Source organism: Pseudophryne corroboree, chromosome 11 (assembly GCF_028390025.1).
Source record: "Pseudophryne corroboree isolate aPseCor3 chromosome 11, aPseCor3.hap2, whole genome shotgun sequence".
In the NCBI taxonomy this organism is placed as follows: Eukaryota; Metazoa; Chordata; class Amphibia; order Anura; family Myobatrachidae; genus Pseudophryne; species Pseudophryne corroboree.
The window spans coordinates 94,682,501-94,706,897 of record NC_086454.1 but is presented as its reverse complement, the minus strand read 5'-3'; the positions used below and the strand labels follow the sequence as shown (position 1 = coordinate 94,706,897).

Below are 24,397 nucleotides of genomic sequence, written 5' to 3'. Positions count from 1 at the left end.
AGAAGAGACACTCTGGCCCTGGGGGACAGGGTGATCAGCCGATGCATCTGAAGATGCGATCCGGACCACTTGTCCAACAGATCCCACTGAAAGATCCTCGCATGGAACCTGCCGAAGGGAATGGCTTCGTATGACGCCACCATCTTTCCCAGGACTCGCATGCAGTGATGCACCGACACCTGTTTCAGTTTTAGGAGGTCTCTGACCAGAGTCACGAGCTCCTGAGCCTTCTCCTCCGGGAGAAACACCTTCTTCTGGTCTGTGTCCAGAATCATGCCCGGGAAGGGCAGATGCATCGTAGGAATCAGCTGCAACGTTGGAATATTGAGAATCCAGCCGTGCTGTCGCAACACTTCCTGAGAGTGTGCTACGCTGATCAGCAACCGCTCCCTGGACCTCGCCTTTATGAGGAGATCGTCCAAGTATGGGATAATTGTAACTCCTTGCTTTCGAAGGAGCACCATCATTTCCGCCATTACCTTGGTAAATATTCTCGGTGCCGTGGACAGGCCAAACGGCAACGTCTGGAATTGGAAATGACAGTCCTGTACCACAAACCTGAGGTACTCCTGATGAGGTGGATAAATGGGGACATGCAAGTAAGCATCCTTGATGTCCAGAGACACCATAAAATCCCCCTCTTCCAGGCTTGCAATGACCGCTCTGAGCGATTCCATTTTGAACTTTAATTTCTTCAGATAAATGTTCAGGGATTTTAAATTCAATATGGGTCTGACCGAACCGTCCGGTTTCGGTACCACAAACATGGTCGAATAATAACCCCTCCCTTGTTGAAGGAGGGGAACCTTGACCACCACCTGCTGAAGATACAATTTGGAAATTGCAGCTAACACTATTTCCCTCTCTAAGGGGGAAGCTGGCAGGGCCGATTTGAGGTATCGGTGAGGGGGCATCACTTCGAATTCCAGCTTGTATCCCTGAGACACAATCTGTATAGCCCAGGGTTCCACCTGTGAGCGAACCCACTGGTGGCTGAAATTTCGGAGACGCGCCCCCACCACTCCCGGCTCCGCCTGTGGAGCCCTAGCGTCATGCGGTGGATTTAGTGGAAGCCGGGGAGGACTTCTGTTCCTGGGAACTAGCTGCCTGGTGCAGCTTCTTACCTTTACCCCTGCCTCTGGCAAGAAAGGATGCACCTCTGACTTTCTAGCTTTTTTGTGAACGAAAGGACTGCATTTGGTAATACGGTGCTTTCTTAGGCTGTGAGGGAATATATGGCAAAAAATTTGACTTCCCAGCCGTAGCTGTGGAAACTAGGTCCGAGAGACCGTTCCCAAACAATTCCTCACCCTTATAAGGTAAAACCTCCATGTGTTTTTTAGAGTCGGCATCACCTGTCCATTGCCGAGTCCACAGGACCCTTCTGGCAGAAATCGACATTGCGTTTATTCTAGAGCCCAGTAGGCAAATGTCCCTCTGGGCATCAATCATATATAGGACAGCGTCTTTGATATGTCCCTGGGTCAGTAAAATAGTCTCCCTATCCAGGGTATCTATTTCCTCAGACAGAGTATCTGTCCATGCTGCTACAGCACTACACATCCAGGCCGAAACAATTGCTGGCCTCAGTAGAGTACCGGAATGTGTATAAACAGACTTCAGGATACCTTCCTGCTTCCTATCCGCAGGATCCTTTAGGGCGGCCGTATCCTGAGACGGCAGGGCCACCTTTTTGGATAAGCGTGTCAACGCTTTGTCTACCCTAGGGGAGGATTCCCAACGTATCCTGTCCGTTGGCGGGAAAGGATACGCCATAAGTAACCTCTTGGAAATCAGCACTTTCCTATCAGGAGAATCCCACGCTTTTTCACATAATTCATTTAACTCATGTGAAGGGGGAAAAGTCACTTCTTGCTTTTTCTCCCCAAACATATAAACCCTCTTGTCAGGGACAGGGTTTTCCTCTGATATGTGCAATACATCCTTCATTGCTATAATCACGTAGCAGATGGCTTTAGCCATTTTAGGCTGCAATTTTGCCTCATCGCCATCGACACTGGAGTCAGAATCCGTGTCGATATCTGTGTCAACAATTTGGGATAGTGGGCGCTTTTGAGACCCTGACGGCCTCTGAGCTGTAGGATCAGACATGGGTTGAGACCCTGACTGTCCCAAGGCTTCAGCTTTATCCAACCTTTTATGCAAGGAGTTTACATTATCATTTAACACCTTCCACATATCCATCAAATCAGGTGTCGGCGCCATCGGCGGAGACACCACATTCATCTGCACCTGTTCTGCCTCCACGTAGCCTTCCTCGTCAAACATGTCGACACAAACGTACCGACACACCGCACACACACAGGGGACCCCCACAAGGCCTTTTGGGGAGACAGAGAGAGAGTATGCCAGCACACACCCCAGCGCTATATAACCCAGGGATTACACAGTAACTTAGTGTTTACCCAGTAGCTGCTGTATAAATGATCAATGCGCCTAAATTTATGTGCCCCCCCTCTCTTTTTTACCCTCTTTCTACCTTGAGACTGCAGGGGAGAGCCTGGGGAGCTTCCTCTCAGCGGAGCTGTGGAGAGAAAATGGCGCTGGTGAGTGCTGAGGAAGAAGCCCCGCCCCCTCAGCGGCAAGCTTCTGTCCCGCTTTCTGTGTAAAAATAATGGCGGGGGCTCATACATATATACAGTGCCCAGCTGTATATATGTGCCTTTTGCCAAGAGGTATCATAATTGCTGCCCAGGGCGCCCCCCCCCTGCGCCCTACAGTGACCGGAGTGTGCGGGTAGTGTGGGAGCAATGGCGCACAGCTGCAGTGCTGTGCGCTACCTCATGTGAAGACAGGAGTCTTCTGCCGCCGATTTTGAGGTCTTCTTGCTTCTGCCGGCTTCTGTCTTCTGGCTCTGCGAGGGGGACGGCGGCGCGGCTCCGGGAACGGACGACCAAGGTTAAGATCCTGTGTTCGAACCCTCTGGAGCTAATGGTGTCCAGTAGCCTAAGAAGCGCAACCTAGCCGCAGTTAGTAGGTTTGCTTCTCTCCCCTCAGTCCCACGTAGCAGAGAGTCCGTTGCCAGCAGAAGCTCTCTGAAAATAAAAAACCTAACTAAAATACTTTCTTATTAGCAAGCTCAGGAGAGCTCACTAAAAGCACCCAGCTCTGGCCGGGCACAGATTCTAACTGAGGTCTGGAGGAGGGGCATAGAGGGAGGAGCCAGTGCACACCAGTAGTACTAAATCTTTCTTAGAGTGCCCAGTCTCCTGCGGAGCCCATCTATTCCCCATGGTCCTTACGGAGTCCCCAGCATCCACTAGGACATTAGAGAAAACAGTGCTATTACTCAAGCCTGTTTCTAGTACCGAAACCAGACAGCTCGGTGAGGCCAATTCTGAACTTAAAGAATCTCAATCCGTTTTTTAGGGAATATTCAAGTTCAAAATGGAGTCCCTTCAGTCTGTTATTGTTGGGTTGATGCAAAACGAGTTTCTGGCGTACTTGGACATCAAGAATGCATACTTACATAATGTTCCCATTTGGCCACCTCATCAGGCTTTTCTACGGTTCGCGATACAGTACACTCATTTCCAGTTCCAGGCCCTTCCGTTTGGTCTCTCTTCTGCTCCCAGAGTGTTCACAAAAGTCATGGCAGTCATGATGGCCCTACTTCGGAAACAGGGTGTGACGATTGTCCCCTATCTGGACGATCTGCTGCTGAAGGCGCACTCTGTAGACCTGTTGCTTCAGAATGTCCAGATAACCCAGGACCTTCTGATTCGGCACGGGTGGATCCTGAACTTCCCGAAGTCTCAATTATGCCCCTCACAAAGGTTGCTGTCCTTGGCAATGATACTTGACACGGTCCGTCAGAAGGTTTTTCTTCCTCGGGACAAGATCCTCTCTCTTCAGACACTGGTGAGGTCGGTACTTCGACACCGCCGGGTATCTGTGTATCTGTTTCGCCTTCTGGGAAGATGGTAGCGGCGTTCGAAGCTCTTCCATAAGGATGGTTCCACTCTCGACCCTTCCAACTGTGTCTTCTTCATCAGTGGTCAGGGTCTCATCTATTTCTGCATCAGCGGGTGACGCAGTCTCCAAAAGCACGGTAGTCTCTCCTCTGGTGGCTCAATTCGACTCATCTGTTGGAAGGAAGGCGGTTCGGCGTTTGGGATTGGACTCTCACCACAGACGCAAGTCTGCGAAGCTGGAGGGCGGTGACCCTAGAACGTCTGTTTCAGGGACACTGGTCGATGCACGAATCTGCACTTCCCATAAACACTCTCGAGCTATAGTCAGCGTACAACGCCCTGCTTCAGGCACACCTACTTCGCGGGCAAGCTGTCAAGAGTTCAGTCCGACAACGCCATGACGGTAGCGTACATCAACAGTCAGGGCAGCACTCGCAGCTGTGCGGCGATGCTGGAGGTCACCAACATCCTCCTCTGGGCAGAGGAAAATGCTTTGGCCTTGTCAGCAATCTTCATTCCAGGGGTGGACAATTGGGAGGCAGATTATGTTGGGAGGCAAATTATCTCAGCCGTCAGGACATGCACCCGGGGGAGTGGTCACTCAATCCCCACGTGTTTCGTCAGCTGGTTCGCCAGTGGGGGAGACCACAGATCAATCTCATGGCGTCCCGCCTGAACCCTCAACTTCTGCTTTACTACTCTCGGACGCAGGACCCGGCGGCAGCCGTGGATGCCCTCGCGGCTCCGGTTTGTTTACCTCTTTCCTCCTTTCCCGTTGCTGCCTCGGGTTCTACAACGCATCATGAGAAAAGACACGCTGGTCCTCCTGGTAGCTGTTGTCAGTAGCGGAGCCTTGGCCCCTGCGAGAAAATCTGCTACAGCAGGGTCCGTTTCTTTATCCAGACTTACGCAGGCTATGTTTGACGGCGTGAGTGCCGAGAAGGCCACCTTGAACAGGAAGGGGATTCCTCATTCGGTTATACCTACTATGCTCCAGGCTCGGAAATCAGTCACATCGTCTCACTACTACCGCATTTGGAAGGCTTATGTAGCCTGGTATGAACGTCGAGAGTTTTCTCCTTCAGTTTTTCACTTAGCCCGCCTTCTCAGTTTTCTGCAGGCGGGTTTCTCGGCAGGGCTACGACTGGGTTCACTAAAGGTTCAGGCCTCTGCTCTTTCCGTTGTCTTCCAGAAGAAATTAGCTTTGCTGCCGGAAGTTCAGATCTTCTTTCAGGGGGTTCTAAGAATACAAACTCCCTTTCGACCTCCGACGGCACCACGGGACCTCAACCTGGTCCTCTCTTTTCTGCAGTCTCCGTTATTTGAGCCTCTGGACTCGGTGGAGATGAAATATCTCACCTGGAAGGTGGTCCTTCTCCTGGCTCTGGCTTCGGCCAGACAGGTGTTGGAACTTGGGGCTCTCTTGTCGCCCTCCTTAGCTGGTTTTTCATGAAGATAGGGCTGAGCTTCGTACTCTGTCTTTTTTCTCGAAGGTGGTGTCCGATTATCACATCAATCAGCCACTTGTGGTTCCAGCCCTCTCAGCGGACTCACCAGATTCGAGATCGTTGGATGTTGTCAGGGCGCTCAAAACCTATGTGGATAGGGCTTCGGCTATTCGGAAGTCTGATTCCTTATTTGTTCTGTACAATGCTGCCAGTCGTGGATGGCCGGCTTCTAAGCAGACGTCCCGATGAATTCAGCTGACCAACAGACAAGCCTATTTGTCAGCTTCTCGAGAGCCTCCGTCTTCAATTTCGGCGCACTCTACGCGCTCTGTGGGGCCCTCGTGGGCGGCCGCCCGCAGGGTCTCCATGACTACTTTATGTTGCACTGCTACTTGGTCGGGCCAACATACTTTAGTCAAGTTTTACAGGTTTGACACTTTTGGGGCCTCTGTGTCACAGTTTGGCCGAGCGATTTTGCAGGACTCTCAGCACCCTCCCTCCCGTCTTGGGAGCTCTGGGACGTCCCCATTGTGACTGCTCTCAAGTGTCCCCTTGTGGATGAAGGAGAAATCAGGATTCTGTTACTTACCGATAAATCCCTTTCTCCGATTCCGCAGGGGACACTGGATGCCCACCCAGCGCTGTTTCCTGCTTTTTCACTTCACGGTTTGCATGTCAGGTTTACTTCGTGTTATCCTGGTTTACATAGTTTAATAAGCTCCTCTACTTTAACGTTGGTCTCTTCCAGCTCTCCTCGGGCACAGCTTAAAGTAGACTGGCTTGGAGGGGGGACATAGTAGGGGAGGAGCTAGCCACATTGTTAAAGTTTTAAAGTGCCAGCTCCCAGTTACTGCCTACTATATCCCCACTGTGACTGCTCTCCAGCGTTCCCTGTAGAATCGGAGAAAGGGATTTATCGGTAAGTACCAAAATCACGATTTTGTCTAAAGCAGGTGTGGGGAACCTTTGGCTCTCCAGCTGTTGAACTATACATACCAGCATGCCTTGCTACAGTTTTGCCATTTGGCAATGCTAAAACTGTTGCAGGGCATGCTGGGAAGTGTAGTTCAACAACAGCTGGAGGGCCGAAGTTACCCCATCCCTGGTCTAAAGGTAGAGGAAAACAATTGCATTCCAGATTTTAAAGCACACCCATTCTGGGGAATATAAACAATTGAGAAGGTCCAATTAAAAGGCTTGCACCGAACGCTGTACAGATTGGTTGGAAAATGTGAGACAGTTATGACAACACAGAAGTGATCCTCAGAATCTCTCTCTAATGTAGATACAGAGCTGAAGAGTGACAACCTCTCGTTACTTGCACTGTATGGTGCAGCAGTCAGTACGGTGTCTTGATTTCACCTTAAGATCTCGTCTGCAAATGATTCCGATATCACAGCTGAGAACTAACAGAGTCACTCAATAAAAATAGCAAACAGTAAAAGCAAATTATACCCAAAATCATGGTTGTTGGTATGAAAAGTTATCAGGGGATGAAGTTATGTGACCGACTGTTCACTAAACGGGACGCCAGGATCCCGGACGATTCAGAACCAGACAGTCGGAATGCCGACTAACAAGGACTATTCCCACTTGCGGGTGTCCACGCCACTTATAGAGTGGGAATAGGACCTGTAAATAGCGCAGCAAACCACCAGCCCCCACGCCCAAATCAAACGCCAGACCCGTTATTAATTCTACACAATGCATAGGGAGCAGTTATATGGCATGGCTGGAGACCTCACACGAGGTTGAAAGAAACAGATCGCCGATATGAGTTACAGTTTCAGTTAATAAGATGTTCTGTAAATGAATACTAACAAAATATGTCTTCATTTTTCTGTGTATGCATTCCATATGGGCCTGCAATAGAGAAAAATGCCTTTTCATTAATCATTAATTTGGTTTTATTCAGCTTAAAAACAGAGAAATAAATCACAATTAAAAGATATGCCCCATTACACAGGTAGTATTAATCTTCGATTAGAAATAAAATGCAGATTATGGCCCTCATTCAGAGTTGATCGCTAGCTGCCGTTGTTCGCAGCGCAGCGATCAGGCTAAAAATCGGCACTTCTGCGCATGCGTACGGGCCGCAGTACGCACGCGCTAAGTACTTTCACACACAACTATGCAGTTTTACACAAGGGCGAGCTACGCTTTTCTGTCGCTCTGCTGATCGATGAGTGTTTGACAGGAAGTGGGTGTTTCTGGGTGGTAACTGACGGTTTTCCAGGAGTGTGCTAAAAAATGCAGGCGTGACAGGTGAAAACGCAGGCGTGTCTGGGGAAACGGGGGGAGTGGCTGACCGAGCGCAGGGCGTGTTTGTGACGTCAAAGCAGGAACTAAACAGACTGAAGTGATCGCAAGGTAGGAGTAGGTTTGGAGCTGCTCAGAAACTGCATGAAAATTTTCACGAGCAGTTCTGCTAATCTTTCGTTCGCACTTCTGCTAAGCTAAGATACACTCCCAGAGGGCGACGGCTTAGCGTTTGCACTGCTGCTAAAAGCAGCTAGCGAGCAATCAACTCGGAATGAGGGCCCATATTCTGATGCATATAAATGAAATTGTTCAATGGCTCATGCTTACTACAGGCATACTATGCCAATTGTAAAGATTAGTCACTGTTCCACAGACTCCTTTGGAACAGTGCCACCTACTGGACAAAAATCAGACATTGCTAGAATACTAGTAGCAGTTGAACAGTACATTTCTTGAATATGGTTGTTGAATTACTATGAGAAACATTTAACAGATGCTATTATTACACTATGGCAGAGGTTCTAAGACGCTGTCCTCAAGGCACCCCAACGGTCCAGGTTTTAAGTTTATCCATGCTTGGTCTCTTGTGACTTAGTACCTCACTCAAGTTTAACCATCTGTGCTGAACCATGGATATACCTAAAGCCTGGACTGTAGAGGTGCCTTGAGGACAGTGTTTGAGAACCTCTGTACTATGGGTATAATTTCCCCTTTGTTACGATAATACTGAATGCTCCCAGTTAACAAATTCAGTCGTCCGAGACCAGATGTGGACTCTAGACTGCTATCTTGAACTGAAACGGTAGCTGCCCCTGAAATCGAGCAACTTCAGGAGCATGTCCTCCAGTGGACACAGACAGTTCGCAGAAAACATGTGCAGCTCACCAGAACTGGTCAGGATGCTGAGGGGACTGCTGGAAGAAGTGAGTGCCGAGCCTGCACTTGGTGGATTCTGTGCAACGCTGGCAGCCGCTGCTAAAGCTGCCAAGTTCTGTATCTGCATGGCACTGAGTCCTGTAACACGCAACACAGGCATGAGAACGCCACGTGCATCAGCCAATAAGCTAAAGTCGGATCAATTGCTTTTGTTTATTTTTTTGTTTTATATATGTATATTATTTTTTTTATACGAAAAGGAGAGGGCATATGTTGATTGTGACTGGTAATGAGGTGAAATCCTTTACATTTAAAATGTAAGCGACAGAAAATGTAAAAAGAAATAAAAATAAAAAAGCACACACCTGTTGTCCTCCCCGTGGAGTACTCACCTCCCATGGGGTGGAGGCCACTCAGGGAGCTGAGGTTGCCGGAGGAGGCAGTCTGCTGGAGGAGCTGCAAATAAAGCTAGACATTACACCAAAACAAAACAAGAAGGAGAGTGAGGGCTTGTTCCGGTCTGGGCTGAAACTGTAACACACCACAGATAGCCACAGGGTGGTACAAGGACGGGAGAGGAGTGAGTGGGAAGGGACTGGTTGAATTAGAACAAAAACCACCACAAAAATAAAAATAAATAAAAAAAAGTTATATCCCAATGGATACTTATTCTTTACACTGCAAAAAAAATTTTTTATCAGGGTTAGGCGACGCCAATCCACCACAAAGCCAAATAAACGTGTGGGCTCCTGCACGTCAGCCAGGCATGTAGAAATTACATATGACAATAATATCTACAGAGGCCATACTGTACATATAATGGGAAGACATGTAGTGGCAGCCAATCAAATTGGGTGTGGTATGGAAGGTAGATAGTAACTAGGTCGATAGTATCTAGGTCGAACACTATTGGTCGACAGGGTCTCTAGGTCGATCACTATTGGTCGACATCAGTTTATGGGGGGGGGGGGGGGGTTGTCGGTTTCTTTGTACAGTGACCGGGAACCCCGATTAGTGCACCGTGTCCCCTTGCATGGCGAGCGAACTTCAGGCAAGGTGCCTCGATTCACTACCACTGCGCTTGCACAGGTTACCATTCCCAATCGTAGTCCACGTGGATCGTTAAGTATAAAAAGGTTCAAAAAAAGATAAAGAAAAATCACGAGACACTCATGTCGGCCTTTTGACCTGTCGACCTAGAGACCCTGTCGACCTAGTTACTGCCGACCTAGAGACCAGATCCCAATCAAATTCAGGAGCAAGCTAGATCTTTTTAAAGAGCCATTCAGATACACAGATATGGAGCACATCAGCTGTGCATTTCTAGAACCTGCATTGTACTTTCAGCAGATCTAGTTAGGAAAATAAATACATTTAACTGATACAATGATTAGGACAGGAGACATTTTTACATGTCAACCATCCAAGAAGTCTCCAAATCTAGCAAGAGGGAAGCCTGAGGAGCCTGTGCAGGGCCCACTTGTAAAAAGAACAGGAAATTCAGCTGTTACTGCCGTTTCTTGAAAGCGCAGAGAGGAGCAGAAGAAAAAAACGCAGCTACACTTACTGCTAAATATTGTGGTGCCAGACTGTTAAGTCCTGCCAGGTTCCCCCACACAGAGGCTGCGTTAATCTGCTGCATTTGTTGCTGGAGTTGCTGTGCCATTCGCTTCTGTTCTTTGTCCTTCTGGGTGTCTGCAAACTTGACAACGATCGGAGAGGAGCAACCCTGCAAACAAAACATCGCAATAAGAGCTCGGCAACCTTCTGCTTAAATAAACATGGATTAAACAATGGCCGTTTGTACAAGAACACAACACAGTAAGTTTTGGTTATTTGGGCCTACTCCTGCCACAGAGCTCTATATACGCCAAGGTTATAATAAATTATATGAGAAGTTGCACAGGACTCACCTCCATGGTTTGTGCTTGGTGCATGGCTTTGATTGCCATCTGTGCCATAGACCTGCTTGTAAATGTGATAAATGCACAACCTGCAAAAGGACAGAAGATGACAACCGTTATTAAGCAGCCATTACGGAGACACAAGCAATACATACATGACAGAGGTACAAGCGCTTCCGGCCTATGCTGAGGCTCACCTCTGCTCAACCCGTCAGGTCCCCGCAGGATTCTGCTTTCTTCTATCTGCCCAAACTGAGAGAACATGACCCGGATGTCGTTCTCATTACACTTCTTGGATACCATCCCAATGAACAACTTTCTATCTTCAACAGCTGTGTGGCAAAGTGCGGAATGAGAAGGCGTCCAAAATGGAATGAAGCACAAGTCCAATATTAAAATTTGTCAGTAAAAGTGTTTTGAAGGGTGTCTGATCTGAATGGGCCAGCTGCTATGGGGGCAGGGTACCATTTGTTCTCTGCAGTATCTAAAGCAATTCTTCCGGTTAGCATTTTCCTACTCAATCAATTGTGCACAGAAGGACCGAGAAACTTAACACAAGGCAGTGCTAAAACTGCAGACAGATCTCTTGTGACACTAGATATGCTCTTATAAAGAGAACAGAGAACAAAATGATGCATAGTGAATTCTTTTTGACTTGGGCACAGTCTGCGCTCACAGGAAGGAAACGCAGTGAGCAAGCTGTAGATGACACCTAAGTCAGCCCCCAAGTGTGAAGAGCTCAATCACACCTGTCCAAAGACCCCAGAAAAGCTCTAAGAACTTCTGTCACCTACCATTATTCTTCTCACTGTCAGCTGGCTTCATTTGTATGGGGTGATGCATCTGGAGACAGAACAAGGTAAAACAGGCCAGTTAGAAGCTACCGTTGTCTCCTCTTAAAGCCAAGTGTTTACAGCACATACTCAGACAAGCTTATGCACTGAATTTGTATTGTATCCTAGTCTACTTACTCCAGGAAGAATCTTCATGTTATGCAAAGCGTTCTGTGCTTCTAATGCAGCTTTACGCGAGTAGAAAGTAATAAAACAGCATCCTTCGAAGGGGGTGGGGAAATAAAACAAATCAAAATCACAGAAGACAGATGTTTGTAATAAATCTTTACTATAGGGCTTCCCCACACCATGACAAATCTAACCTAAACATACTGGTTCAACAACTTATGAGCAGACCAGACAGTTTTGGATCCGTCCTGAGCATTAGGCGATATGCCGCCGAGGTGTCCAACGGCTGCGGGGGAAGGGGGGGGTGAAGCTTCTTCGCTCCCCCAGTCCCCATAGCAGTGCATGCTAATGTGGACGAGATTGTCCATATTGGCATGCATGTACAAGCGACCCGGCACCAACGATGAACGAGCGCAGGGACGTGCATCGTTGGTGCCTACACACTGAAAGATATGAACGCTATCTCGTTCATTAATGAACGAGATCGTTCATATCTTTCAGTGATAGCGCCTAAAGTGTAGGGCCTATAACCTTCAAGAGTAGGGACAGTACACCAGATTCCATCAGTATCTAACGGAAGCAACCATGGTAGAGGGAGGTTCACCTTTGCTCTGGGGAGGAGTTTGGCTTCTGTCTCGCAGGACATTAATTTCATAGACTGCACCGTACTGTTCAAACAGTTCCCTCAGCTCTTTTTCTGACCAGCTGCGAGGAACCTGTCCCACAAACATCTTGATGGAATCTGGATCCGGATGGTCTGGATGATCCATGGTTCCGTTCATCTTCTTGGATCTACAAAAACACAAAAAATGGGCAGGTGGTGACTACAATAAAAAAAAAAAAAAGAAGACAAAAAGCACAGACGCAGGATACAAAGTGCATGAGGACAAGAGTAAACGCTTTTCACAAGTGAACAGTACACGGAGAGTTAAAAGCTCCACATTGGGAGTTAATCCGGTGTTATGTACAACATGAACAGAGCGCACACACAGGAATGGAAACGTCAGCACTATCCTGAAAAAAAATATGGCTGCCTCATCGACAAGTTCTGCATTTTATCAGGGCATCAAGCACTCATACCTATGATGACCTCAAAGACAGGTGGAGGTGAGTTTTAGCCGCTCCAAGGTGAAAACACAATAAAATCAGTGACAAAGAGCAGATTCCACAAAAAAGGCACAAAAAACTGAAAGCAGAGATACCTCTCAAATCTACGGCAGGAGAGGGCCCAAAAACACTTACACAGGACTGGAATTCAGAGAGCAATGATCCACCATCATCTCGGGCAGGAAATCAAGTTTAAATGAAGCCATGGTCTGTCTACTTAGCCCCCCTGGAATAAACACAAGCAGACAGAGCTCAACTCCGCCCAGACAATCTCAGAGAACAAATGAAGACACTACAAAGAGCAAGAAAGGAAAAACATAGCACGGCGTCCTGGAGGACAAACACTATGAGGGAGATACGACAAGCGGAGTCCACAATGAACCCAGCATTGGACAAGACAGACAGAATGGACTGGGAGGGCAATAAAAGTTTCTGTTCAATTTGAAAGGGGATGTTACCATGTGAAGGGAGGCTCAGTTCGGGGCACAATAGAAGTGCTGATGCACCAGCTTGTTTTGTGTGTTTTTCCCTGGCGAAGCATTACTGAGTGCAGCATCAGATAAACAGAACGTCAGATCAATAGAGATAGGGGCGAGTGACAGAGCGGAATGAAATAAAACACCCACTTGTTTCAGCCTGGGTGTTGGAAGTGTCACCCAACTACATAACAAGATCTATCCCTCACCTCCAGCTAGTCTGTTTTACCCAGTCTAGAATACCCCATAACAATGCAGGACTTCAGGATATCCTCAGATGAGCACCCTGTCGGTCTTGGCTCACATGGGAGAAGTGACCAGATTTAAAGCCTTCTGTAAAGGTGGTATAAGACTATTACTTTGCACTAATCTAGATCTCTAAGCTGTGCAAAGTCCTTTAAAAATGTAGATGTGTGATGCAGAAGAAACCCAAATTAAAATAAACCCCCACCAGAAAAGGAAAAGCAAGGAATGCCCATAAAATATAACTAGGAAAACAGCCACACATCACTTTGGAGTTTTGGGCAGATGCATGCAAATGACTAATGGGCATATGTATCAAAGCTTGCAGAGATGAACTACTAACCAATCAGCTCCTGCCAATTTACAGGCTGTGGGGAAGATGCACTAAGTGGAGAGATGTATAGGGCCAATCAGCTCCTGTCATTTTTCATACAACCTGTAATATTGCAGTTAGGAGCGGCCCCGCGGGTTGGCAACAATCGTCGCTGTCAGCAGTGCATGCAAACTCGATCTTGACTGTCGTCCAGGAGCTGCATGCACGGCTGCGTGACGTCACTGAGCGATATAATTGGTCATATCGGTCAGTGTGTACGGGCGGCTGCTGACTACCCGGGAGGGGAAACACTAGATAACGTTGTTCACAGAGCGACATCATCTAGTGTGTATGGACCTTTAGACATGTCTGATTGGTTTCTTAGTAGGTACAATACTTTACAAGTTATACGTGTACCACTTTCCATAAATCAGCACTCAATGGGCCAATTTCACTTGGTAATCATTAACAGCAGGTTAAATTTTAACATTTTCTGTATGCACGCTCCTGCTAGATGCGCTATTCAATTATACAATTTATATCCTAGGGGTCGCGCTTTAATTCTGCTTTAAGTATGGGAAAATGACAATGTAAAATTGTCTGATAACACTGGATAATAGTACTAGGTGATGCATCGCGCCCTACGGGTGCTCTTCACACCGTCATAAGGGGCTACGCCCCCTTAACCCTTGCACGCCCTTGTGCCTTGCAATATTTGTATTATATGGAGTATTACCTCCAATTATAATTGTGAGTGTGGTTAAATATTACACGGACAAAGGGCGTACGATGGTTAAGGGGTCGTAGCCCCTTGCAACAGCGTGAACAGCGCACGCAGGGCGATGAATCACCTAGTAGGTGCTGTGGTTGGGGAGTGGCGGGTGCAGGGGAGACGCGGATGGGGGAGCGGGTGCGGGGGGTGCCACGGGTTGGGGAAGGGGGTCCTGGGGGTGGGCAAGAGGCTGATGCTGCGGTGCCGCGAATGCCACGGATAGGGCACAGAGGTACTGCAAGTGGGGGAGGGGCGGATAATGCTTCTCCTCCTGGAAGCAGCTAAGCTTTTACTGCAGCGTCCTATCTACAGTGCAGAGACTTGCTGCAGATGCAGTGGCATACCCTTCAACTGTACCTTTTTGGCAGGTACAGTCCCTTTTTTTTATGGTCTGTACCGATTTTTGGCCCTCCAAACTTCCATTGAATGTATAGGCCACGCCCCCTTTTCGAATTTGTACCGAATTTTGGGTGTAAATTGTTGGAGGGTATGTTGCTGCAGATGCAGTGGGCCTATTTTGGGGTGTGGAGCTGCAGCTCCATCAGCCCCATTGTTAATCCTGCTCTGGGTAGGGATGGCCATCAACCATCGATTATTCAAAATCATTGATGGTCTATGACCGATGGTAACTACTTTTACCATAGATGGGGGAGAACCAGATGGTTTCCCGCCATCGATGGTAAAAAGCTATCAAATATTTGTACTTTTTTTTTATTTTTCCTCTAAGGCAGGGATGGGGACCCTTCGGCCCTCCAGCTGTTGTTGAACTACAGATACCAGCATGTCTTGCTACAATTTTGCTATTTGGTCATGCTAAAACTGTTGCAGGGCATGCTGGGATGTGTAGTTCAACAACAGCTGGAGGGCCGAAGTTTCCCCATCCCTGGTCTAAAGGTAGAGGAAAACAATTGCAGACCAGATTTTAAAGCATACCCATTCTAGGGAATATAAACAATTGGGAAGGTCCAATTAAAAGACCATCACTGCTGTAAGGTGTCAGGGACACTGAGCATAGCTCCGCCGCCAGAAACCCATGAGGCCACGCCCCTGGGCTCTGATTGGCCCGCATCTGCCTCAATGTTAACGTAATGGGGACCATCGATGGGCAAAACCATTGTTGGTTCCCTTACAGATGGTTGCCCATCATCGAGGTTATCCATCGATGGGAACACACAGCAGCCAAAGGGCAGAGCCTCCCATTGGATGTAACCTGTGTGGGAGGGCGTTTCTCACCCAAACAGCTGTGGACTGGGTGTGATAGACCTGCCGCTAACCCAATGAGAGATCCTAGCCACGCCCAGCGTTATACACACAGTCACTCTGGGCTATTATATAGGAGATATAAGACTATTAGTGGTCATAAGCAGAGTATTTGGGGCTCTAACAAGGGGGCAGATGTTTTAAGCCTGGAAAAGTGATAAAGTAGTGATAAGTGGAAGGTGATAACGCACCAGCCAATCACGGGTTTGAAAATGACAGGTAGGAGCTGATTGGCTGGTGCGTTATCAACTTCCACTTATCACTGCTTTATCACTTATGCAGGGTTAATACAAGGTGTCAAATGGTTAAATATCACATTTCTTACTAACTTTGGAAAAATAGGAAACCATGTTTTTCTTAAGCAAATTAAAGACTGATTTTGGGGAACATAAAATGCCTGTAAGGTTTTTATTTGGTTTTATTTCCCCTATGTCATTTTAAGTCCATATACCTGTTCCACATTATTTAACACATTATTCAGTGTGTTATTGCAGACTTTCAACACAAAGATTACATGTAATTAGTACCCAAATTCTGCTATTTAAAAGTGTCTAAGTGCATTATTAATCATGTAGGGGTAGGGAGGGCAGGGCAGAAGTCCTGATATTTGTAACTTAAAATTGGGATTTTCCCCTACAGTTCAGCTGCTCAGTGGCTGAGAACAAAAAGCCAATACTGAATCCCACTGAGAACCTGGTTAACACAGCTTCTTAAATGAGCAGCAAAAAACGTAGCTGGCCACATTACCAGTTTATCGGACTACTGGATTTGGCCAAATGTGTTTACCAGGAATTCTCAATAGAAAGAATAACCACCAGAAAAATTGCTTGGCTAGGCCCATGGCTGCACTTATCGTGGCTTTCTGCTTGCAACCAACTGAGCTAAGCAGGGCTTTGGGGCTAGTCTTGACCTGATCGCTGTATCGCACCTGACAATTAGGCCAGAAGCTACAGTTTAACATGGATAACCTCAGACATTAGTGCAGGAAAGAGTGTCCATCATGGGAAATGAATACAGTAGCTCTTCTCATATAACAATTGAGTCGTCCCTGTAGAACCACTTTCCAAATGTTCCCATCCCCTATAAACATTATAGGGGTAATTCAACTGTTTAAATAAGATTTTACTTACCGGTAAATCTATTTCTCGTAGTCCGTAGTGGATGCTGGGGACTCCGTAAGGACCATGGGGAATAGCGGGCTCCGCAGGAGACTGGGCACTCTAAAGAAAGATTTTGTACTATCTTGTGTGCACTGGCTCCTCCCTCTATGCCCCTCTTCCAGACCTCAGTTAAGGAAACTGTGCCCGGAAGAGCAGACATTATAAGGAAAGGATTTTGGAATCTCGGGTAAGACTCATACCAGCCACATCAATCACACCGTACAACTTGTGATAACCTTACCCAGTTAACAGTATGAACAACAACAGGGCATCTACAGTGGATGCCAACATAACATGACCCATTATTAAGCAATAACTATGTACACGTATTGCAGAAAGTCCGCACTTGGGACGGGCGCCCAGCATCCACTACGGACTACGAGAAATAGATTTACCGGTAAGTAAAATCTTATTTTCCCTGACGTCCTAGTGGATGCTGGGGACTCCGTAAGGACCATGGGGATTATACCAAAGCTCCCAAACGGGCGGGAGAGTGCGGATGACTCTGCAGCACCGAATGGGCAAACTCAAGGTCCCCTTCAGCCAGGGTATCAAACTTGTAGAATTTTGCAAATGTGTTTGAACCCGACCAAGTAGCAGCTCGGCAAAGCTGTAATGCTGAGACCCCTCGGGCAGCCGCCCAAGAAGTGCCCACCTTCCTAGTGGAATGGGCTTTCACTGATTTTGGATGCGGCAACCCAGCCGCAGAATGAGCCTGCTGAATCGTGTTACAGATCCAGCGGGCAACAGTTTGCTTTGAAGCAGGAGCACCCAACTTGTTGGGGGCATATAGGATAAACAGCGAGTCAGTTTTCCGGACTCCAGCCGTTCGGGCTACATAAATCTTCAAAGCCCTGACTACATCTAGTAACCTGGAATCCTCCAAGTCACGAGTAGCCGCAGGCACTACAATAGGTTGGTTCAAATGAAAAGATGACACCACCTTTGGCAGAAATTGGGGACGAGTCCGCAATTCTGCCCTGTCCATATGAAAAACCAGATAGGGGCTTTTACATGACAAAGCCACCAATTCTGACACACGCCTAGCCGAAGCTAATGCCAATAGCATGACCACTTTCCACGTGAGATACTTTAGCTCCACGGTCTTAAGTGGTTCAAACCAGTGGGATTTTAGGAAACCCAACACCACGTTGAGATCCCAAGGTGCCACTGGTGGCACAAAAGGGGGCTGAATATGCAGCACTCCCTTAACAAACGTCTGAACTTCAGGAAGAGACGCCAGTTCCTTTTGAAAGAAAATGGATAGGGCCGAAATCTGGACCTTTATGGATCCCAACTTCAAGCCCATAGTCACTCCAGACTGTAGAAAGTGCAGAAATCTGCCCAGTTGGAATTCCTCTGTAGGGGCCGTCCTGGCCTCACACCAAGCAACATATTTTCGCCATATGCGGTGATAATGCTTTGCTGTCACGTCCTTCCTAGCCTTTATCAGCGTAGGAATAACTTCCTCCGGAATGCCTATTTCCGCTAGGATCCGGCGTTCAACCACCATGCCGTCAAACGCAGCCGCAGTAAGTCTTGGAACAGGCAGGGCCCCTGTTGCAACAGGTCCTGTCTGAGAGGCAGAGGCCATGGGTCCTCTGTGAGCATTTCTTGCAATTCCGGGTACCAAGGTCTTCTTGGCCAATCCGGAACAATGAGTATTGTTCTCACTCCTCTTCTTCTTACGATTCTCAGTACCTTGGGTATGAGAGGAAGAGGAGGGAACACATAGACCGACTGGAACACCCACGGTGTTACCAGGGCGTCCACAGCTATCGCCTGAGGGTCTCTTGACCTGGCGCAATACCGTTGCAGCTTTTTGTTGAGACGGGACGCCATCATGTCTACCTGTGGCAGTTCCCATCGATTCGTAATCTGAATGAAGACTTCTTGATGAAGTCCCCACTCTCCCGGGTGGAGGTCGTGTCTGCTGAGGAAGTCTGCTTCCCAGTTGTCCACTCCCGGAATGAACACTGCTGACAGTGCTTGTACGTGATTCTCCGCCCACCGAAGAATCCTGGTGGCTTCCGCCATCGCGACTCTGCTTCTTGTGCCGCCCTGGCGGTTTACATGAGCCACCGTGGTGATGTTGTCTGACTGAATCAGCACCGGTTGGTTGCGAAGCAGGGGCTCCGCTTGACTCAGGGCGTTGAATATGGCCCTTAGTTCCAGGATATTTATGTGCAGACAAGTTTCCTGACTTGACCACAACCCTTGGAAGTTTCTTCCCTGAGTGACTGCCCCCCACCCTCGGAGGCTCGCATCTGTGGTCACCAGGACCCAGTCCTGTATGCCGAATCTGCGGCCCTCGAGAAGGTGAGCACTCTGTAGCCACCACAGAAGAGACACCCTGGCCCTGGGGGACAGGGTGATCAGCCGATGCATCTGAAGATGCGATCCGGACCATTTGTCCAACAGATCCCATTGAAAGATCCTCGCATGGAACCTGCCAAAGGGAATGGCTTCGTACGATGCCACCATCTTTCCCAGGACTCGCGTGCAGTGATGCACCGACACCTGTTTCGGTTTTAAGAGGTCTCTGACTAGTGTCACAAGCTCTTGAGCCTTCTCCGTCGGGAGAAACACCTTCTTCTGGTCTGTGTCCAAAATCATGCCCAGAAAGGGCAGACGCGTCGTAGGAATCAGCTGCGACTTTGGGATATTCAGAATCCAGCCATGCTGTTGCAACACTTTCTGTGAGTGCGCCACGCTGATCTGCAACTGCTCCCTCGACCTCGCCTTTATGAGGAGATCGTCCAAGTATGGGATAGCTGTGACTCCTTGCTTTCTCAGGATCACCATCATTTCTGCCATTACCTTGGTAAATATTCTCGGTGCCGTGGACAGGCCAAACGGCAACATCTGGAATTGGTAATGACAGTCCTGTACCACAAATCTGAGGCACTCCTGATGAGGTGGATAAATGGGGACATGCAAGTAAGCATCCTTGATGTCCAGAGACACCATAAAATCCCCCTCTTCCAGGCTTGCAATGACCGCTCTGAGCGATTCCATTTTGAACTTGAATCTTTTCAGATAAATGTTCAGGGACTTTAAATTTAATATAGGTCTGACCGAACCGTCCGGTTTCGGTACCACAAACATTGTGGAATAGTATCCCTTCCCCTGTTGAAGAAGGGGAACCTTTACCACCACCTGTTGGAGAAATAGCTTGTGAATTGCCGCTACCACTACTTCCCTTTCTATGGGGGAAGCTGGCAGGGCCGATTTTAGGTAACGTTGAGGGGGTATCACCTCGAATTCCAGCTTGTATCCCTGAGACACAATCTGTATAGCCCAGGGATCCACCTGTGAGCGAACCCACTGGTGGCTGAAATGTCGGAGACGCGCCCCCACCGCTCCTGGCTCCACCCGTGGAGCCCCATCGTCATGCGGTGGATTTAGTGGAAGCCGGGGAGAACTTCTGTTCCTGGGAACTAGCTGTAAGGTGCAGCTTTTTTCCTCTGCCCCTGCCTCTAGCAAGAAAGGAAGCACCTCTGACATTCTTGCTTCTTTTTGCGCGAAAGGACTGCATTTGGTAATACGGTGCTTTCTTCGGTTGTGAGGGAATATATGGCAAAAAGTTAGACTTCCCAGCAGTAGCTGTGGAAACCAGGTCCGAGAGACCGTCCCCAAACAATTCCTCACCCTTGTAAGGTAACACTTCCATGTGTTTTTTGGAGTCGGCATCACCTGTCCACTGCTGAGTCCACAGTACCCTCCTGGCAGAAATTGACATTGCATTAATTCTAGAGCCCAGTAGGCAAATGTCCCTCTGGGCATCCCTCATATATAGGACAGTGTCTTTTATATGCCCCAGGGTCAGCATAATGGTATCCCTGTCTAAGGTATCCATTTCCTCAGACAGATTATCTGTCCACGCTGCTACAGCACTACACATCCACGCCGATGCAATTGCCGGCCTCAGTAGAGTCCCTGAATGTGTATAAACAGATTTCAGGATACTTTCCTGCTTTCTATCTGCAGAATCCTTTAGGGTGGCCGTATCCTGCGACGGCAGGGCCACCTTCTTAGATAAGCGTGTCAGAGCTTTACCTACCCTAGGGGAGGATTACCAGCGCACCCTGTCCTCTGGCGGGAAAGGGTACACCATAAGCAACCTTTTGGAAATCAGGACTTTCTTATCTGGGGAATCCCACGCTCTTTCACATAACTCATTTAACTCATGTGAAGGGGGAAAAGTCACCTCTTGCTTTTTCTCCCCATACATATAAACCCTCTTGTCAGGGACAGGGTTTACCTCTGATATGTGTAAAAATAAGAATTTACTCACCGGTAATTCTATTTCTCGTAGTCCGTAGTGGATGCTGGAAACTCCGTAAGGTCCATGGGGAATAGACGGGCTACGCAGGAGACTGGGCACTCTAAAAGAAAGATTAGGTACTATCTGGTGTGCACTGGCTCCTCCCTCTATGCCCCTCCTCCAGACCTCAGTTAAGGAAACTGTGCCCGGAAGAGCGGACACAACAAGGAAAGGATTTGGAATCCAGGGTAAGACTCATACCAGCCACACCAATCACACTGTACAACTTGTGATAACCATACCCAGTTAACAGTATGAACAACAACTGAGCCTCAGTAACAGATGGCTCATAACAATAACCCTTTAGTTAAGCAATAACTATCTACATGTATTGCAGAGAGTCCGCACTTGGGACGGGCGCCCAGCATCCACTACGGACTACGTGAAATAGAATTACCGGTGAGTAAATTCTTATTTTCTCTGACGTCCTAGTGGATGCTGGGAACTCTGTAAGGACCATGGGGATTATACCAAAGCTCCCAAACGGGCGGGAGAGTGCGGATGACTCTGCAGCACCGAATGAGCAAAGGCAAGGTCCTCCTCAGCCAGGGTATCAAACTTGTAGAACTTAGCAAATGTGTTTGAACCCGACCAAGTAGCAGCTCGGCAAAGCTGTAAAGCCGAGACCCCTCGGGCAGCCGCCCAAGAGCCCACCTTCCTTGTGGAATGGGCTTTTACTGATTTAGGATGCGGTAACCCTGCCGCAGAATGAGCTTGCTGAATCGTGTTACAGATCCAGCGCGCAATAGTTTGCTTTGAAGCCGGAGCACCCAGTTTGTTGGGTGCATGCAGGATAAACAGCGAGTCAGTTTTCCTGACTCCAGCCTTCCTAGCTACATAGATTTTCAAAACCCTGACTACATCAAGTAACCTGGAGTCCTCCAAGTCCCGAGTAGCCGCAGGCACCACAATAGGCTGGTTCAAATGAAACGCTGATACCATCTTAGGGAGAAATTGGGGACGAGTCCTCAACGCTGCCCTGTCCATATGAAAGATCAGATATGGGCTTTTACATGACAAAGCCGCCAATTCTGACACACGCCTAGCTGAAGCTAAGGCCAACAGCATGACCACCTTCCATGTGAGATACTTTAGCTCCACGGTCTTAAGTGGCTCAAACCAGTGTGATTTCAGGAAATCCAACACAACGTTAAGATCCCAAGGTGCCACTGGAGGCACAAAAGGGGGCTGAATATGCAGCACTCCCTTAACAAACGTCTGAACTTCAGGCAGTGAAGCCAGTTCTTTTTGAAAGAAAATAGATAGGGCCGAAATCTGGACCTTTATGGACCCCAATTTTAGGCCCATAGTCACCCCTGACTGTAGGAAGTGCAGAAATCGACCCAGCTGGAATTCCTCTGTTGGGGCCGTCCTGGCCTCACACCAAGCAACATATTTCCGCCATATGCGGTGATAATGCTTTGCTGTCACATCCTTCCTAGCTTTTATCAGCGTAGGAATCACTTCATCCGGAATGCCCTTTTCCGTTAGGATCCGGCGTTCAACCGCCATGCCGTCAAACGCAGCCGCGGTAAGTCTTGGAACAGACAGGGCCCCTGCTGTAACAGGTCCTGTCTGAGAGGCAGAGGCCATGGGTCCTCTGAGATCATTTCTTGTAGTTCTGGGTACCAAGTTCTTCTTGGCCAATCCGGAACGATGAGTATAGTTCTTACTCCTCTCTTTCTTACTATCCTCTGTACCTTGGGTAGGAGAGGAAGAGGAGGGAACACATAGACCGACTGGTACACCCACGGTGTCACTAGTGCGTCCACAGCTATCGCCTGAGGGTCCCGTGACCTGGCGCAATATTTTTTTTTTTTAGCTTTTTGTTGAGGCGGGACGCCATCATGTCCACCTGTGGCAGTTCCCAACGATTAACAATCTGTGTGAAGACTTCTTGATGAGGTCCCCACTCTCCCGGGTGGAGGTCGTGCCTGCTGAGGAAGTCTGCTTCCCAGTTGTCCACTCTCGGAATGAACACTGCTGACAGTGCTAGCACGTGATTCTCCGCCCATCGAAGAATCCTTGTGGCTTCTGCATCCTGCTTCTTGTGCCGCCCTGGCGGTTTACATGGGCGACCGCCGTGATGTTGTCTGACTGAATCAGTACTGATTGGTTTTGAAGCAGGGGCTCTGCTTGACTCAGGGCGTTGTAGATGGCCCTTAGTTCCAATATATTTATGTGTAGAGAAGTCTCCAGACTTGACCACTGTCCTTGGAAGTTTCTTCCCTGAGTGACTGCCCCCCATCCTCGGAGGCTTGCATCCGTGGTCACCAGGACCCAGTCCTGTATGCCGAACCTGCGTCCCTCGAGAAGATGAGCACTCTGCAGCCACCACAGCAGAAACACCCTGGCCCTTGGGGACAGGGTGATCAACCGATGCATCTGAAGATGCGATCCGGACCATTTGTCCAACAGATCCCACTGAAAGATCCTTGCATGGAACCTGCCGAAGGGAATTGCTTCGTAAGAAGCCACCATCTTTCCCAGGACTCGCGTGCAGTGATGCACCGACACCTGTTTTGGTTTCAGGAGGTCCCTGACCAGAGATGACAATTCCTGGGCCTTCTCCTCCGGGAGAAACACCTTCTTCTGTTCTGTGTCCAGAATCATTCCCAGGAAAAGCAGACGCGTCGTAGGAATCAGCTGCGACTTTGGGATATTCAGAATCCGGCCGTGCCGTTGCAACACTTCCTGAGAGAGTGCTACGCTGACCAACAACTGCTCTTTGGACCTCGCCTTTATGAGGAGATCGTCCAAGTACGGAATAATTATAACTCCCTTTCTTCGAAGGAGTATCATCATTTCGGCCATTACCTTGGTAAATATTCTCGGAGCCGTGGAGAGACAAAACGGCAACGTCTGGAATTGGTAATGACAGTTCTGTACCACAAACCTGAGGTACTCCTGGTGAGGTGGGCAAATGGGGACATGCAAGCAAGCATCCTTGATGTCCAGCGACACCATAAAATCCCCCTCTTCCAGGCTTGCAATAACCGCCCTGAGCGATTCCATTTTGAACTTGAACTTTTTTATATAAGTGTTCAAGGATTTTAAATTTAGAATGGGTCTCACCGAACCGTCCGGTTTCGGTACCACAAACATTGTGGAATAGTAACCCCTTCCCTGTTGAAAGAGGGGGACCTTGATTATCACCTGCTGGAGGTACAGCTTGTGAATTGCCGCCAGTACTATCTCCCTTACCCTGGGAGGAGCTGGGAAGGCTGATTTGAGGTAACGGCGAGGGGGAGTCGCCTCGAACTCCAGCTTGTATCCCTGAGATACAATTTGTACAGCCCAGAGATCCACTTGTGAGCGAACCCACTGGTTGCTGAAGTCTCGGAGACGCGCC

At 48.4% G+C, this 24,397-nt stretch overlaps 1 protein-coding gene across 10 annotated transcripts in view; it reads right to left on the bottom strand.

Moving 5' to 3' along the window:
• The window catches only part of CELF1 (CUGBP Elav-like family member 1), a 105,228-nt gene that overhangs the window by 19,973 nt on the left and 60,858 nt on the right, over positions 1-24,397 (bottom strand). For 3 of the 10 annotated variants that reach the window (XM_063944570.1, XM_063944573.1, XM_063944571.1), the window contains exons 3-11: positions 11,992-12,179; positions 11,397-11,479; positions 11,220-11,268; positions 10,623-10,757; positions 10,435-10,514; positions 10,089-10,250; positions 8,887-8,989; positions 8,531-8,659; positions 7,205-7,246 (exon numbers count right to left, since the gene is read on the bottom strand). In XM_063944570.1, the coding sequence (XP_063800640.1) occupies positions 7,205-7,246; positions 8,531-8,659; positions 8,887-8,989; positions 10,089-10,250; positions 10,435-10,514; positions 10,623-10,757; positions 11,220-11,268; positions 11,397-11,479; positions 11,992-12,169 (961 nt within the window). In that variant the 5' untranslated portion in view covers positions 12,170-12,179. Of the gene's footprint in view, positions 1-7,204; positions 7,247-8,530; positions 8,660-8,886; positions 8,990-10,088; positions 10,251-10,434; positions 10,515-10,622; positions 10,758-11,219; positions 11,269-11,396; positions 11,480-11,991; positions 12,180-12,629; positions 12,721-24,397 lie in introns of all 10 variants that reach the window. The other 7 variants (XM_063944579.1, XM_063944574.1, XM_063944572.1 and 4 more) reach the window with 7 other exon arrangements.